Source organism: Micropterus salmoides, unplaced genomic scaffold, assembly GCF_014851395.1.
Source record: "Micropterus salmoides isolate LMB-PRFRI ecotype aquatic unplaced genomic scaffold, ASM1485139v1 Ms_hic_scaffold_9, whole genome shotgun sequence".
In the NCBI taxonomy this organism is placed as follows: domain Eukaryota; kingdom Metazoa; phylum Chordata; class Actinopteri; order Centrarchiformes; family Centrarchidae; genus Micropterus; species Micropterus salmoides.
This window is the reverse complement of record NW_024044681.1, coordinates 16,490,093-16,506,394: the sequence shown is the minus strand read 5'-3', so window position 1 is coordinate 16,506,394 and position 16,302 is coordinate 16,490,093. Positions and strand designations below refer to the sequence as shown.

The window sequence follows — 16,302 nt, the reverse complement described above, 5'->3', positions numbered from 1 at the left end:
ATAGGCCTACCAACAATATATAGGCTATAGCTTTTGTTAACATATAAACTTAAAAGTTTGCCAATATTTTTGCTTATTTTTTTATTTAGAAGTTAAACTTCTCAGGTGTATCTATCTAACTGTGTTATGTTATGTAGGCCCTACACCCCAGCTGATCATGGAATATAATGCTGAATCCAGTTCCGCCATTTATACCTGCCGTGTCGACCAATACCCTGATATTTGTTGCTTCCTCTCTCTCTCTCACAGCCATGTCACAGCACTGCGGGTCTTCCCCGGTACAGCTCGCTACGCCCCCTCCCCCCGTCTCTGTATAGACCGGGTGAAGGCGGGCAGGACAACTCGTCATCCCACGTCAGAGGCGGCTTCGTTATTTAAACTTGAATCAAGAGGGGAGTAAAGTTTTCACAGACGGGACAACGTTGCCTAGCAGCTAGGCAGAGGACTCCTGCTACTTCACGTCGCCTTGTTTGTGTGGGGTTTTTTTTTCCACCCGTAGCCCATATCGAGGAACCGCGGACACTTCCCAGCTCTGTCTGCCTGTCAACTGTCTGTTTCCCTCTTGAAGTCTATATGCCAAACATGCCCCAGACCGTGACACTAAAGGGACCCTCTCCTTGGGGGTTTCGACTGGTGGGAGGACGGGATTTCAGCACACCGTTAACCATCTCCAGGGTAGGTAACATTAACTTTGCTGCAGCCTATGTTGCTTCGCAGTGTATTCATTCATTATGCCGCGCGCAAAGTGGAACGGGGCACCTATATATAAATATGTTTTACTACATTTGAAACCGTGATGATCATCCTCATTACAACCATTTTAAGGAATTTGCCATTTCCAAGCCAAATATAGCCTACTTAGCGAAAATAATTGGCTGGCGCAAGAGATATAAAGAACATTTTTGAGTGACTGAGTCAAGATTTAAATACTTTTAACCCAATTAATAAATCTTTAATAAAATGTCGCCAAGGTGTATTACCCATAACAGCTGTAATTATAAGTGTATGACAAGCAGCTTTACCCTAAAGGCTGACATAAGGTGCCGTCTAATTCCTGAGTTTAGCGAGTCATTGCACTTGCATCGCTGTCCCTCAATCATAAGCTTTCAGTGGAAGCCAGAAAAAACGCAATAGTGTTAGGTTGGATTAAACTACATCGGTGCCACCTCAAATGTGGCAAATGGTTCAAGGACTTTGCCCTTAATTTTTAAATACACATGCTCCACATTTTGAACATGTGTTGGCCACAGTGACCACAGGTTGTACTACAGGCTCATGTAGACCTTCTTAAACTGGTGCAGGACATTATGATCATGGTTTCTGTATCAATGTATGTGATATTTAATCATTTTCAATATTACAGGTGTTAGTAGTAGCTAAAAGTAAAAGTAGTGGTAGTTGTATTCTCAAAGCTTTGTGAACTGTCCTGACCCATAGAATATGGGTCAAGAGTCAGTGTGCTGGCAGTGGATCTGGCAGTAGCCAATAGTTCATACCGGCCAGGGTAAACACAGTCCGGTCCTGCTGCAGGGCTTGCTGACATTTGTTTTTCATCAGAGCTCATTGGTGCTGCTGAGGGGTTCCAGGTGTTTTGCTCAGCTGTATCACTAGCCCCAAACCGACCCTTTAACTACAGGGCCCCTAGCACTTCAAACTAGAGGGGTAATTTTTAGATTTATGGCGGGAGATTTACCACTTTGAGAGGAGCAGATGAAACTCTTGACAGTCACCTGAAGTGCTCCCTGTTTTTAAAGGTACCAGTATATCTAAAAAGAGTCGTGACGCAAAGGTGAGGCACGCTTTGACTCACAGTGTGTGCCAAGTCAAACGTCTTGACAGTTGTATGTCTGCAGGTTTGTGGTTTCTTCTTGCTGATTCCTGCTTTCTGTGGACGGAGCACTTACTTCATGCTTGATCTTCTTGTTTGAGTTTGTCTCTACAGAATGTGCATGGAGTACAGTTTCCAATAGAGACTGTGTTCCAAGACCAGAATCCATTTGGAAAAATCTTGTGTTTCATGCTGAATTTAAAGGCAAACTATTCCCTAGTGCAACTTCAGGGCATGTCAGGTTTTGTGATACATGCCTTCCTAACTTGTACAGCAGGCAAGTTTTGGTTTGAAGTGATTTAACAATTTCTGAATGTTACAAGTCCAGTTTGTGCACACTTGTACCATGGCAGGGAAGTCTGCATTCTGAACATTGCGTAACTCAGGGATGATGGCATCAGTGAAATTAATTACAGGTTGCACTTTATAGACAGTTACAGCGCATAGCAAAGGTGGCAATAAAAACCAACGCTCCCAATAGCTGCTTGCAAGAGTCAATAGGGGAGTTTTGGCTAATCCTTAAATCTTGGCTTGAAAATTAGAAAAGGAAGCAGCTGGAGAGATGCAAGCATATTTATCAAAATATGTAATGTCAGAGGCATAAATACACAGTCTTTTGGCAGCAAGACCCAGTATTACACTAAGACTTTTTTGCTTTCTACCAGCCATTACAGAGCAGTTCGATGTTCAATTGACGTCACATGCTCTGAAACATCTGCTGACAACACAAAATGTGTTTTATTGGCAGAACTCGGTAATTGTTTTTTCCTGGTGTCTAATACGCTGGTTTTATGTGGGTGAATAAATCGAAATTAAATTCAAGGCGCAGTGAGACAAAAAAAATAGAAATGGTGGGAAAGGAATCCTCTAGATTCATCTCATGCGAGCTGGTTGCATTTTGAGTTTGAAGCACGATGTGATTCATTGCCGCTGATATACTGGAGTATCTCCTAAACTTGCTATTCATCATACACTTGCTACATTCTTGCAGTACAGTGCGTGCCCAAGACGGCAATTACAGTGTGTTGAATGGTGACGCAGTGAGAGATACATGGAGAGAGAGAAACAGTGTTTACAGAGAAGAATAGTTTACGTCCAGCAGCGTCCAAAATGCCTCTTCAGGGGGCATTTTATTATCATGTAAATCTCACACAAGTCAGAACTCTCTGAACGGCTTAACAGTGTCTGCTAGCTCTGTATTACTAGTCAAGAGAATATCAGGTTTAAGACAAGACCTAAATGCTAGACCTAATAGTTGTTTTTGTGTTTTACATATTTTGCACAATTAAATCTCTACTTTGCATGACATTGATAGATCCCTCCCTCTTCCCCCACTTCTTTTCGGCATATATAAAAGTGTATGCCATGAAACACCTGCACTTGGACACAGTGAAAGTTGTAAATACCAGAAAACAAGTTCTGATGGCAGCAGCTGTTTTTTTGCTTAAGGTGGTAATGTTCCAGGATAAGCCCATTAGTCCCCTGCCAGCCCATTAGGATTCTAGCCACTTAATGGCGTGTCTACTAGACTGTGGAAACATTTGCCCTGATAGCCTGTGTGTGCATGCTGTGGTTGGTTGTTTTATGGCTTTATGTGCACGAGAGAGAAAGAGTGGCAGAGAAACAGAAACATAATAAAATCACTGATGTAACTGCAGAAGCATTTAGAGAGGATACGTTGAATATGGCAGCTCTGGTATAAGCGCTTCTGTAAATCAATGTCAAACCAACGTCTAGGCAGAAGGTGACGCAGGATGCTTGTCAGTCCTGCCAAATTGCAAACAAGTCGTATTCTGGACAGGAATTCACAACTGAGTGTTGAGTAAATAATGACCCAAGCAGTGCGCAGAATCACAGTCCAACTTCCTTTCTGACACCTTCATACTGTGCCTCCTGCTGTGAAGTGTGTTTTGTTGATGCATGATGGAAAAAGATCTGTGCAGCTTTCAGACAGCTAGTGTTAAGGCATTTTAGAGGGGTTTTTTTCACACAGGCCACATCACTGAAATTGTGAAAAAAAGAAAAATGTCTATTATAGATTGCAGATAGTTCGTTTTGTCCAAAACCCAAAGTGAGACCACGTTTAACCACATTTGTCTCTAATGTTTATTTGTTTATTCGGATCCCAATTAGCTGTTATTAATATGGCAGCTACTCTTCCTGGGGTCCACATACTACAAACATACATATATGTACATACAATTCATAAAATACAACAAACATATAACATACAACATATAAGTTATACATGAATCTAAAAACGATACCTACAGTGCAAAAGTATCACCTTGTGTATATGTGATTACACAAGCTAATGACAAAGGAAAAAGCAACACAACACATACACACAATTATACAACAAACCATTCACCTAAGCTCATCAATGTTTGAGTTATTATTCAAGTGGTTTATTAATAGTCTTTTAAAAACAATGAAAATTTTATATTTATTTATTTATTATTTTATATTTATATTTAAATAATATTTGATGGCTCTATACATTACAGATCTGCACACCGCATCAGTCCTGGGTTTTTTCAAAACTAGACAACCCTTTGTGGCCTGCAGAGTATTATATATGTTGGTTTCTCACATACTTTATTTGTGAGTACAGACAATTAACGATTATTTCCTATAACAAATATTCCTAAAGAAATTCAAAAGGTTCCATGCCAACGTCTCTTCCACTCTAAGCCATGAGAGACTGGCATGCACACTGTCCGTACTCAGCCTCACACCCGATGAACTATTTGTAGCTTAAACAGATCTTTTTTTGGCTGCACCTGACCTGACAGGTGAACAGTAATCAAGGTGGGATAAAACTAATGGCTGTGTCACCAGCACTCTAGTGGCAGGGGTAAGAAAAGGGGAACATCTTCTAATTCTGATATTCCATTTCCCATTTTCTGAACAATTTTATCAATATGTTTCTCCCATGTTAACTGTCCATCTAGTGTAACACCAAGCAAATTTACCTCTTGAACCTGTTTGTTTTGTGAGGCTGTGAGTGATAGGCAGAGCTGATTATCACCATTAGTGGCATGTCTAGACGTGAACAAGATACTTTTGGTTTTTGCTACATTTAAGACAAGTCAATTTTCACAAATCCAGTTCACTACTAGTTGTAATTCCGATTGAAGTGTATTTCTTAATTTGTTTATACTAGTTGATTTAAAAGGAATAGTTGAATAACTTTTAAATGCACAATAAAGTACTGGTCGCACATCCAAAACAGAAATTCTTGTTTAGTTTAGTATGGTTGCAACTAAAAACTTGTCATTATCGATTGATCGGTTACTCGTCTACGGGTCTTTTAAATGTATCAAATTATTTAAAAAATGAAAATAAGCATATTCCCATAATTTAGAATCTGGAACTAGGGAAAATGATTAATTATTTAATTATTATTATTTCATTATCTAAGTAGTTACTGATGGACAACTTCTTTAAGCTATAATTCAAGTCACTGCCGAACACAAAAACATACTAAATAGAACTCGAAGGCTTATTTTCCACAAAGATCCATGTAGTAACTGTTTATTAAACAATATGTAACATACAGTAAGCAATCAGCTTGCATTATCTTAGTGTTTCCTCTCTGGCTTCTTTTGTTTCTGAATGGAATCAAAGTTTAACCTTACACATACATTCTCAGAGGAGAACTGGAACTGGCTTTCTGTCTGTTTGGTTTGTGCATTTAAATGATAGGATCTTAAAACAATATTGATGTGCCCATGTGTACCTTTAAGGGCTTATTAGTCACTGTAACCATTCCTTGTGTCCATACTGGCCTCAAGAGATCCCTTCTGTGGGGGGGACAGTGATGAAGGATCTCCTCACAGCCAGTATGGAGAGGTGGAACGATTATGGAAACCAAAAACTCTTTCACTGTACATACAGGCATGTGAGTATTGTTTTAAGCTTAAAAAAAACGTGAACCTGTTCTTTAAGAGAGACGGTTAGAGTTATGGAGGCTCCCAATTACCATTTTCTCCTATTTATGGTGTTTCTGGTTTTCGATAAAAACCTCCAGTCATACCAAGTCACATTGTTTCATGTGTGTTAAGATGATTTTACAAGGACATTGGAATCAATCGGAATCACAGTGAATGAATTAAGAACATAATTTAGCAGTTATGCATCCAATGTTCTTTGTATCCTTTAATCTCCCAGTGTATGTCTGTCCGTCACCCCCACATACCAGAGACGGGACATGTGACCTGAAGCCACATGGGTTGTTTCTCTGGCACTGCTCTTTCTAATAATCAGCTTTAGGCCGCTCTCCATGCAGCTCCTTTTCTCCAGGCTAGAATTAGAGATGCTATGAACTGCACCTACACAACAAACTGAGCTAAAGATAACACATGGTGCTCTCGAGGAATTTCCTGTTGTCAATGAAGCTGTGGAGTTCCTGAAACGGGCAGGGGAACAATGCGAGGCCCTTGGTTGTTGTTGAGCTTTTCCTGCTCATCTGATGTATGGCACTGACCCCATGATTGATGATGAGCAGATTTCTGGTCCTTAAACACCAAAAAGTCAGAAGAAAATCACTATGGAGTATAGTAAATAAAGTTTTACAGATGAACTTGCTTCAATATGAAGATGGGTTGGGAGATGGGAGAACAAGTTCTTATGCTTTGTTGTATATTAAATTCAACAAAGCAACCTGCATTTTGAGATCTTCTCTAGTGGAATGAATTTAGTTTTGAGTCACATACTTTTCCTTGTAAGCTCTCGTGTCGTCTTGGTCGACGTGTGTTGCCACAGACATGTGTTTGTTTCAGTGTGTTTGCAGCGAGTGTCTAAAACACGTCTCTTGTGATGCTCTTACTATCACGCACAGCATATTAAAGCATGACGTAGTAAGTAAGACAAAACTCTTCAGGGAAAGCTGATCTCGTGTGCAAAAAACCTAATTATTACTAATCTGATTACAAATCAGATTTAACGGGATTACTGCACACTTTCTGATGACTCATATTGATGAATAATGTCATTAGTCATTCTAGATGTACACAAATGCATTACAGACTGCAATTAATTTCACATGACTCTCCCAGTTCCTTGTGTTCTCATTAAACCCCACATATTTAATCATCAGCTGCAGTATTGCTTATTGGTCTTGGCCTATTCACGCTCATTGTTTCATTGTGATAATCACACACCAGTCACGACCTCACACCATCGGGCTATGTAATGGCTTTCCATCACGAAGGTCATAACCATGGCTCCTATTGCAGGTCCAACAAGCAAACAAAGGCGTCTGACACGTTGCCAGGAATTATTCTCTCTGTTGCTGAGATGTGGGACTGGGAACAGATTCCTCTTGCATAAAGTTTATCAATAACCAACCAGTATGCATTGATTTGCAATCTGATAATCTATATTTCTAAAAACATTTAAAACTCCTTGAATTAATGAATGCTGACTTATTCTGTAACTACAAGAATTTCTTCTAATCTAATAGTAAAATGACTGTAATAATTTAGTATTAATTTAGTAAGTATCCTCAACGAGTATTAGATAGTCACCCTGGATCAAATATGTGCTCTACATAACACTGTTAAAGTAAAAAATCCCAAATTCAGAAACTAAGAAAGGCACTCCAACGAAGGTTAAAATCAAGGGCAACTGGACTTGGTTGAAGATACTGGAAGACGTTTCGTCCCTCATCCAAAGGACTTCTTCAGTTCTGACTGACTGGCAGGGAAACTCAGCTATTTAACCTCAGTGGGGTCGTTGGCCAGGGTCATCAATACTGCTGGTTCGTTAGTGTTCCTTGTTTCTGTGACGACAGTCGTTACAGTCGTTAAGACTACCAGTGGCCAAGACTGAACGACCATCGTTGGTATCTTCACCTGAGGCCAATAGGTTACGTTTGTTGAGTTTCCTGGGAAGTGATGAAAGGACAGCATTGTAAGTGGGGGATAAGTGGTGGCGTAGACCCCCTCCCCTGTTCAATGATGGCTTCTCAACCCTGGTGTAGATGGCTTCCTTGACACCTCTTTCAAACCATCCATCTTCTCTGTCTAAAATGTGCACCTGGTGGTCCTCAAACGAGTGTCCTCTGTCCTTCAGATGTAAGTAGACTGCAGAGTCTTGACCTGAGGAGTTGGCCCTTCTGTGTTGAGCCATGCGTGTAGTGGTTGTTTAGTCTCCCCAATATACAGGTCTGTGCATTCCTCACTGCATTGGACCGCTGAATGCTGTCCTTTCATCACTTCCCAGGAAACTCAACAAACGTAACCTATTGGCCTCAAGTGAAGATACCAACGATGGTCGTTCAGTCTTGGCCACAGGTAGTCTTAACGACTGTCGTCACAGAAACAAGGAACACTAACGAACCAGCGGTATTGATGACCCGGGCCAACGACCCCACTGAGGTTAAATAGCTGAGTTTCCCTACCAGTCAGTCAGAACTGAAGAAGTCCTTTGGATGAGGGACGAAATGTCTTCCAGTATCTTCAACCAAGTCCAGTTGCCCTTGATTTTAACCTTCGTTGGATAACTATGACCTGGATGACTGAGAATCTTCAGACATTAAGAAACGCACTCTTAATTGGATGGCTTAGATCCCAGTCTAGATAAAAGAGAAAGATGGGACATGCAGACACAAACTGTGATGACATGACAGAAAACCTTGCCCTGAGGCTGATGTCACACGCGAGGGAAAGTGTTGATGCAGCTTTATCACATACAGTCCACACACACTTGCACAAACATTCACACAGATTCGTTCTCCTCGATGCTGTGCTCTGTGTCCCTCTCAAACGCACAGAGAAACTCAAGTGCCCACTGTGAAACCACACTCCAGCGCACATTCATCAGGCCTCAGCGTGCCACACGATGACTCTGTGTGACATGAGGCTGTCATTTGCTAACCGCTTTTATCTGTTAGCAATTAACTATGTCACTGTTTGTGGTGCGGCCCGCTATGGAAACAATGCTACGGTTTAGATTTCCCAGCGAGCAGTGAAGTTGCTTTCCGCACCATCACCATCAAACCCATCACGGTCACTTATCACATTGCAAAAACATGTTACTTCACACCGGACGTTGTTAAATGTGAAAGTCAAGTGCCTGAAGTCTTGGCAGTTTTTCATGAAGATTCTTTTGAGTGCATTAAGTGACGTGATTGATTTTTCTGTTAGCAGCAACAGCCGTTTGTGTGTTAGCAGTTATTATTACAGTTAAATGATAGTCATCCATTAACCTAATTTATACAAATTGAACTCTTGATTCCCCAGAGTTACAAAAAAAGTATCATTTAGTATCATCATAGTATCATTTTGTTGATTTTTTTTTTTGTGTGTGTAATTTTCACCCCTTCCACAGCAGTCAAGAAACTACTTTCATCATCCACAACAACTTTGGGTCCATCCACGGCCTCGGCCAAATTAACTCTTATTAGCACCAGTCACACACCCCCGTTTGCTTTCAGACAACTCTCATTTTTGAGTTAAATAATTTTGTTCTTATTTTGGCCAACAAATTAAGCCAGGGGATTTGGATCACCCAGTGTTTACTATGAGCGGTTTCATGTGAGTGAGAAGACCAAAATAAAAGTTTAAGGATTAAAAAATGCTTGCATGGGCTTCATTGCCACTTGCCCAGGCCCTAGAGTAAAATTACATTCATCTTCAAAGCTCCATAGATTTAAGTCATTACATCACACTACATCTGCCGCGTAAAAATAGCAGATTATGATTATGCCTGGACCACGTAACTCTACACCATGCTTACATTTCCTTACAGACGGGAATGTTTGTCCTCTAGTGAGGACCTCAGTCATGCCATTGTGGCACTTTGCACACCACTGTGTGTGTGTGTGTGTGGTGTGTGTGTGTGTGTGTGTGTGTTTGAGTGATTCATGCAATACTATTCGTGGTCTGACTGACCCTGAGGTAACATAACTCACTCTGTGCGTGTGTGTCCACTATGACATTGTCCAGGCACAAACCCAAGACACAGACAAACATTTCAAATGCGTTCTCACCAGGGAGGTGGTGCTGAATGATGTGAGTAAAATATAACCTCTTGTTAGTGACTGTCAGCAAATGCACTGACAAATAAGAATAAGTTGCATTTCCCACCCAGAAAAACCTGTTGTCATGAATTTACTTCTTTGCAAAATTCTGAGTTTAGCTTCACACACACACAAATTTACACACATTTCCCATAATGCCCCTGACCTCTCAGTTTACCGGAACTGAGTCAGGAACACTGGGGCGGTCAGAGGCTGTAAATTAGGAATTCCACATCTGAACCACACGACTCAGCTATTAGGGCTTCATGGAGCGTGAACTTGTGTGCCTTTGCTCTTAAAACGCTCCTCCCAGTTAGCGAGGCTGCTTCTCTAGCACAAGCAGATCCTCCCTCTCTCTCTCTCTCTCTCTCTCTCTCTCTCTCTCTCTCTCTCTCTCTCTCTCTCTCTCTCTCTCTCTCTCTGGGTTCTGTTCATTATTCCAGACTTCTAGAAAATCATAACTTGGAAGATTGGTCTCTTGGAATAGATTACTAATATCTGTTAGTGAAAAGTGTCAACTCAAGATTTCCAAACACAATACATCTTAATGTGAAGCTGTCGAGATAATAGGCATCACAAGAATGTGCTCAAAGAGACGTAGCCACTTAAAAACGTAGATGTCACAAAGATTAATCACTGACACTTGACATACACGGGGTTCATTTACAGGAAAATTCTCCTAAATCTTCTGTTCCCTGCTGTGTATTTATGGATACAGGCAGTCATTTCAGCCATTTACCTCTCAGACATGTTATGTTTAAGTGCTCATCTACCTGGTTCAGATTGGTGACAAAAGCAGATCAGTTACATTTACTATTATTTTATTTAGTGACATCTTTGGTGTAGCTGTTCACCAACAGGTCAAATAATTATTTAATAATAATACAAATTTTTGACCTTCAAGCAAGATAAAGAGCAAAGATGCCAACCATTTGATGGTTTCAGCATCTTAAATGTGATGATATGATGCTTTTCTCTGTTTTATATAATTGATCTGATAATCTAATTCTAAAAAAAATCTAATCTGCGGCAAAACAAGCAATCTGAAGACATCAAGTTAGGCTCTGGGAAAAATGTGATGGACCTCTCTCACCATTTTATAGACAAAACGTTTAGTCGAGAAAATAATCAGCACGTGAATCAATAATGAAAATAATTGTTGCAGCCCTGGCAGGCAGTTCTCTTTTCTTTGTACTTTCAGCTGGTTGCTATCACGGCTGATGCTTCTGTTTATGCAAAACGAACAGCTGTAGCTGCTGCTAGATATGAAACCTTACTCAAGGCTGCTGTGTGTTTAGAACGCCAAATGAATATGGAGTTGCTATTGTGCTTTTTCAATCTGCAGAGGAGAGTAGCAAACCCAACTCTTATTTAGGCAATATGAGAATGTCACAGATTATTACTTAAAACTCCTCCAAAAACACTGTGACTATAGCAATTGAATCCAGCTGCCAAAAAGCTCCTCACATTTAATGGTTGGAAAAATATAGTGAAACTAATAGTCATACGTGTCATAGCTTGACAGCATACAGAGCGCACAAAGAAGACCGGAGACAGCATGACAATTTCGCATTTCATTACATTTTATTTTCACTCTGCATCATAAAGGGCATTTTCCTCTGCAGCTTGCTGCCATATGACAGTGACAGTTTTACTGTGGATGTATTGGTTTGATGATGGAGGATTTGATTGGTTTCTTCTTTTTTATGTCAGCCAAAACCATACAACCAGCCAGAGGCAGGCCTGGAAATAGCAGACATTTGCGTGTGTGTAATAATGGAAAATTGTTATCATATGTTGCTTAGGCTGTGAAGGTGAAACATACCCGCCCTCCCCCTTCCTCCTCCTCCGCTCCTCTGCCCTCCCGTGGGGCTCAAATGTCCACAGATCAGTGTGTTTCTGGAATGAGGGATCACAGAGAGGAACCTGCTCACTGTCCAGCGTCTCAGATATCTTCAAAATGAAAGTGATGTGGAAAAGATGTTGTACAAGATCAAAATGATCAAAGTGGCAAATCACAAAAATCTTCAAGAACCAATTGAGCAGATGTTTGCAAATGAATCTAATGTTACACAGAGACTGTTGTTTGGGTTCAAAGTTCATTTGCAAACTCTGGCCAAAGTAGCTCACTCCTGGGCTCCTTCACTGAGGGTTTAGTCTGATGCGGTTGCTGAGTGATCATAAAATTGCACGTTGTTCGTTTTTTACTGAATTTCAAAAGGTCAGGCGTATAAAAATGTTCCAGTTCTTTCCAAATATTTCACCACCTCCAAAACTCTGAGTGGCCTCTCACACTCCAGTGTCATTGTTGCTGGCTTTTGAAAATGTAAACCTAGAGTGCTGCCCAAAGCAATATTACATGAATGAAAAGAGAGCTGCTTTTGTTGAATTTGGCCTCCGCGCTGACACTCCCACGCTAATACTCTTTTTCTTCTTTCTTTCTTTTTGTCTTTCTTCTTCAGTGACAGTTTGACACCACTTATAACAGCTCTTTCTTTTCTTTGTGTGTGTGCGTGTGTGTGCGTGTGTGCGTGTGTGTGCGTGTGTGTGCGTGTGTGTGCGCGTGTGTGTGTGTGTTATCTTCAGGTAACACCTGGCAGCAAGGCGGCACAAGGTGACCTGTGTCCAGGCGACACAATCCTGGCTATCAACGGCGACAGCACAGAGCACATGACACACATGGAGGCTCAGAACAGGATCAAAACCTGCACTCATCAGCTCACACTCAACATCAGCAGGTACGGAAATGTGAGATTAAGATCATCTTTCCCTAACTAACAAGTAGTCTTTAAATAGGAATTTCATCAAGTTTACACACCAGCGTCTGTTTGGAGGTATTGGGGAATTGCCTCAAGTGATGTAACTTGAATCAGTTTGGTAATGAAAACAATCTGAGAGTGTGGAGTTAGAAAGAAGTGATCTTACCAGACCTCTGTAGCCCGCTCCTCCTCTCTGCTTGAGGCTAAAATCTCTGACTGAATTGTCGGCCGTTGAGTTGCATTGTGGGTAATGTAGGCTTTATGTTTTGAGTAAGTATGATGATAGAGCTGCAGACTCAGTTTTCATCTGTCCGTCATGACTCTGACAGTGTTTAAGTATTGCAATGCTAAAACCTGCCAAACGCTAACCAAAGATGTTTGTAATGATCACATTGGATGTTTGGGTAGGAGGAGTTGTGGACACACACACACACACACACACACACACAGGAAAAAATGTACAGTATGTTTATACTTACAGTCTTACAGTTTATTGTAATTGCTTACAGACTTGTGATTTATGAGCGATTGTTTCTTCAGAATATGTGTTGTATATTCAGTCCATTTGACCGATGGGAATTATGACATTGGATATCAGGACATTTGGAACATTAGTCACTTGCTAATCAGTCGGCGGCTGCTTATGGCTTTTGTTTTAGGCTCATTAAGTGAATTGAGTTGAGAAACTTGACTGATTTTTTTATGACTAAGGTCATTTATTGCCTCTCGTCCATAAACACATATTGTTTCTATTCATGGTAGGTCTGCTCAGCTTGGCACAGTTAAGTCATAGGGACAGATGACAGTTTTACAACAGTTACAATGATCGACTCTCTGCTCATATAGAGCGCTGTCAAAGTCAATGAGGCTTGTACATACAGTAAGTCAGACAGTGACCTTCAGAAATGGACTTCACAGGTCGATTGAGTGCGTTTTACCAGTTCATGGGGTGGAAAATTATCTTCCACTCTTCAGTATAATTTGTAGACCTAGTATGTGAGGATGGATGATTTGGCCTTAAGCGGAGGACAGGACCAATATGTTCTGTCAACATAGCAGTGTGGAAATCATCTGTCTAAACAGTTAATGACGGGGTGGGGGGGATAATCAAGGAAAAACTGAAATGTCATTTGCTTCCCACATTTCTATTAGATGATTACTTTAGGTTGCAAGAGTACTGGAAAGTGCAGAACGAATCTGGCAACCTCTGAATCCTGTCCTCTCAGATGAAGAACACTGTGGTTTCAGCCTCAGTTAGAAGTGACAACTGCCAACTGGTGCTTCAGCTTTCTCCTTTTAGGGCAGCACACGAAGCAGTCTCTCTCATGGTTTGGAACATGAGGTTGACTTGCAGATGCAGTGGAAATAAGAATTTAGTCACGGACTAATCGGATCCGTGAGATAAGCAAAGATTCTCACATGCAGGAACGCTGAATTCAGACAGAGAAGCATTTATTTCTTCTGTCACTCTGCACGGTTTTTGTGTTTTATAGTATGCACTCTAGCATGCAGCAAACCCTCCCTTTCCCCTCAGCCTGTAGTAGAAACCATCTTTCCATATATCAAGCTGAGCGGCTAAGCGTGGTTTGTCCACATAAGGATAGTAAATTTATTTAAGGATACATAAAGTAGTATTCAGCGCAATGACCTAGGGAGCTCCTCTGCAGCTGTAGGAGCACGTGAAAAGGGCACTCCCACACTTAACCACTTGCACCTTAATGTACCCAAATTCAGCTTAAATTTCCCTTTAAGGAGTCAAAGTTGTTAAACAAATCACTGAATGTAAGAAGTTATTTAGTGTGATAAAAAGCAGGAGCGCTTTAGAGTGATGGATCTGAAGCGAAGAACTGATTCCATTAGCTGACCTTTTGCTTCACAGTCATTCTTTATCTGCGTCTCTGCTGCTTCACTGGAGCACTATCACATTTACACTGACAGACATATTCAAGAGTTTTATGAGACGTTTTGTTATGGATACACTCAAGTGAAAAATGGAAGATATGTTGTGCATAATTTCTTCTTTTTTTTTACACATTTTCCATGTAGTCTTAGGCGGACATATTTGGTGTTTTTGGAAATCTTTTGATATTGACCATAATTTCAACTGATGTAATGCGGGTCTGAGCAATGCTTGTCAACAACACTAATCACTATAATGGGTGAGGTTGAAGAGGTTAAAATTATTTCAGTGTTTGATATAGTGTCCCATTTTTGAGGAAGGATATCTTGTTTCCTAATGTCTATTCCTGAAAAACTAAATTTAATTCAAATTCAGTGACACACTCAATGGTGTGAAACATAATATTTGAAACTCATTACGGTCTTTGAACTACTTTATTTAGCTGAAAATTAGTCCACTAAATTATAACCACGTGCAAACCACCAGACATAGCCATGCTGTTCAATAATCCTATTTAAACTGACAAGATAGCAACACAGCAGAGGCAGAGCAGGGCTAGCTGCTGGTATGTGACCTTTCAGCAGTATATTGGTTGAATAATTGCAGTCTGGACTGCTGGATAGGAGGAGGTGTCTGAGAGATAGCCATGTACCTTTGAGCACAGAGCTGAAATGAACTGCTGGTAAAGTGGAAGCAACAGGGGTTCAAGCAAAAGATTATTTGGTCAAAAAGACAAGACAGCAGACAAAGAAAAAGGAAAAGTGTTTAAAAAAGTGGGTGGCTGAAGGTGGAAAATATGAGAAAAAAGAAAAGATAACAATGGTGGACAGAGAGAAAGACAGAGACCAAGACAGAGAGAGGGAAGTGGAAGCCAAGTAGAGGAGTGGTGAATCAGAGAGACCAAGTGAGAAATCCACATGGGCTCTTCTCTGCCTAGAAGGCTGTTTTACAGCCAGTATTTTCTGCTGGTTGCTTTGCTGGAAATTCAATTACACAGACTACACATTGAAGCTCAGAGTTGAGTTTCTCTCCCTGAGATAGAGGACATTCGGTATCACGAGTTTTGAAATCAATTTTGTATATTCCTGCTGCTGGATGTAATGGTAAAAAAGGAGATGAAGGGAAGCAACGATAAAATATAAAACGAGGCTGGATATGGGTAAATGTTTTACAAAACAGTTCTTTTCAACCTAAAGCGAGGTTATTAAAGCATTACATTTGGTGTTCCAAACATCTAGTGTGAGGTAGCCTTTTCCCCAGGAAGAATGTTGCGCAGGAAGTCTTCTTAATAAACAGCAACAGTCACTATGACTGAGCAGACAAACAAAATAAAGCTGCCCACATAAGCACGAACTTTATCAAACAGGATAAATTAGGTCACAAGTTTTGGTTGCTAATTAACCACCAAAATAAAAGAAAATTAGTCATAAAAAAGGCACAATAAAAAATAAACTAGTAGGATTCAAATCTTTCAAAACCTGGAAAAAGTTCTCTGAAATTCAACGAACTGTGAAAAAGCAGCCACATGGTAGTGTGTTCTCTGGTTGGTGAATAAGGTCCAAGCCCTATGTTATTAATTATGCAGACAATAGGGATGTCATATTCATATGTAAAAGATGAGCTGCTTGTTATTTACTGAAGGAAATGTGAAATTTGGGATTTATTGGAAACAGTCCTCAGTTGTGGGCTACTGAGGATTATTTGAGTGCAACCATTGATTCTGGGGGAAAAAATGGGAGTGACTTGAAGAACCCATGCTGACTCACTAGAAAATAATATTTTAGAGGAC

The 16,302-nt window shown here is 40.5% G+C and overlaps 1 protein-coding gene across 1 annotated transcript in view; it reads left to right on the top strand.

The window, feature by feature from the left end:
* The first annotated feature begins 392 nt into the window (after positions 1 to 392).
* pdlim4 (PDZ and LIM domain 4) overlaps positions 393 to 16,302 on the top strand; it is a 51,899-nt gene continuing 35,989 nt past the window's right edge. Inside the window, exons 1-2 of the mRNA XM_038707873.1 lie at positions 393 to 675; positions 12,441 to 12,592. Of these exons, the coding sequence (XP_038563801.1) occupies positions 574 to 675; positions 12,441 to 12,592 (254 nt within the window). The 5' untranslated portion in view covers positions 393 to 573. The remainder of the gene's footprint in view (positions 676 to 12,440; positions 12,593 to 16,302) is intronic.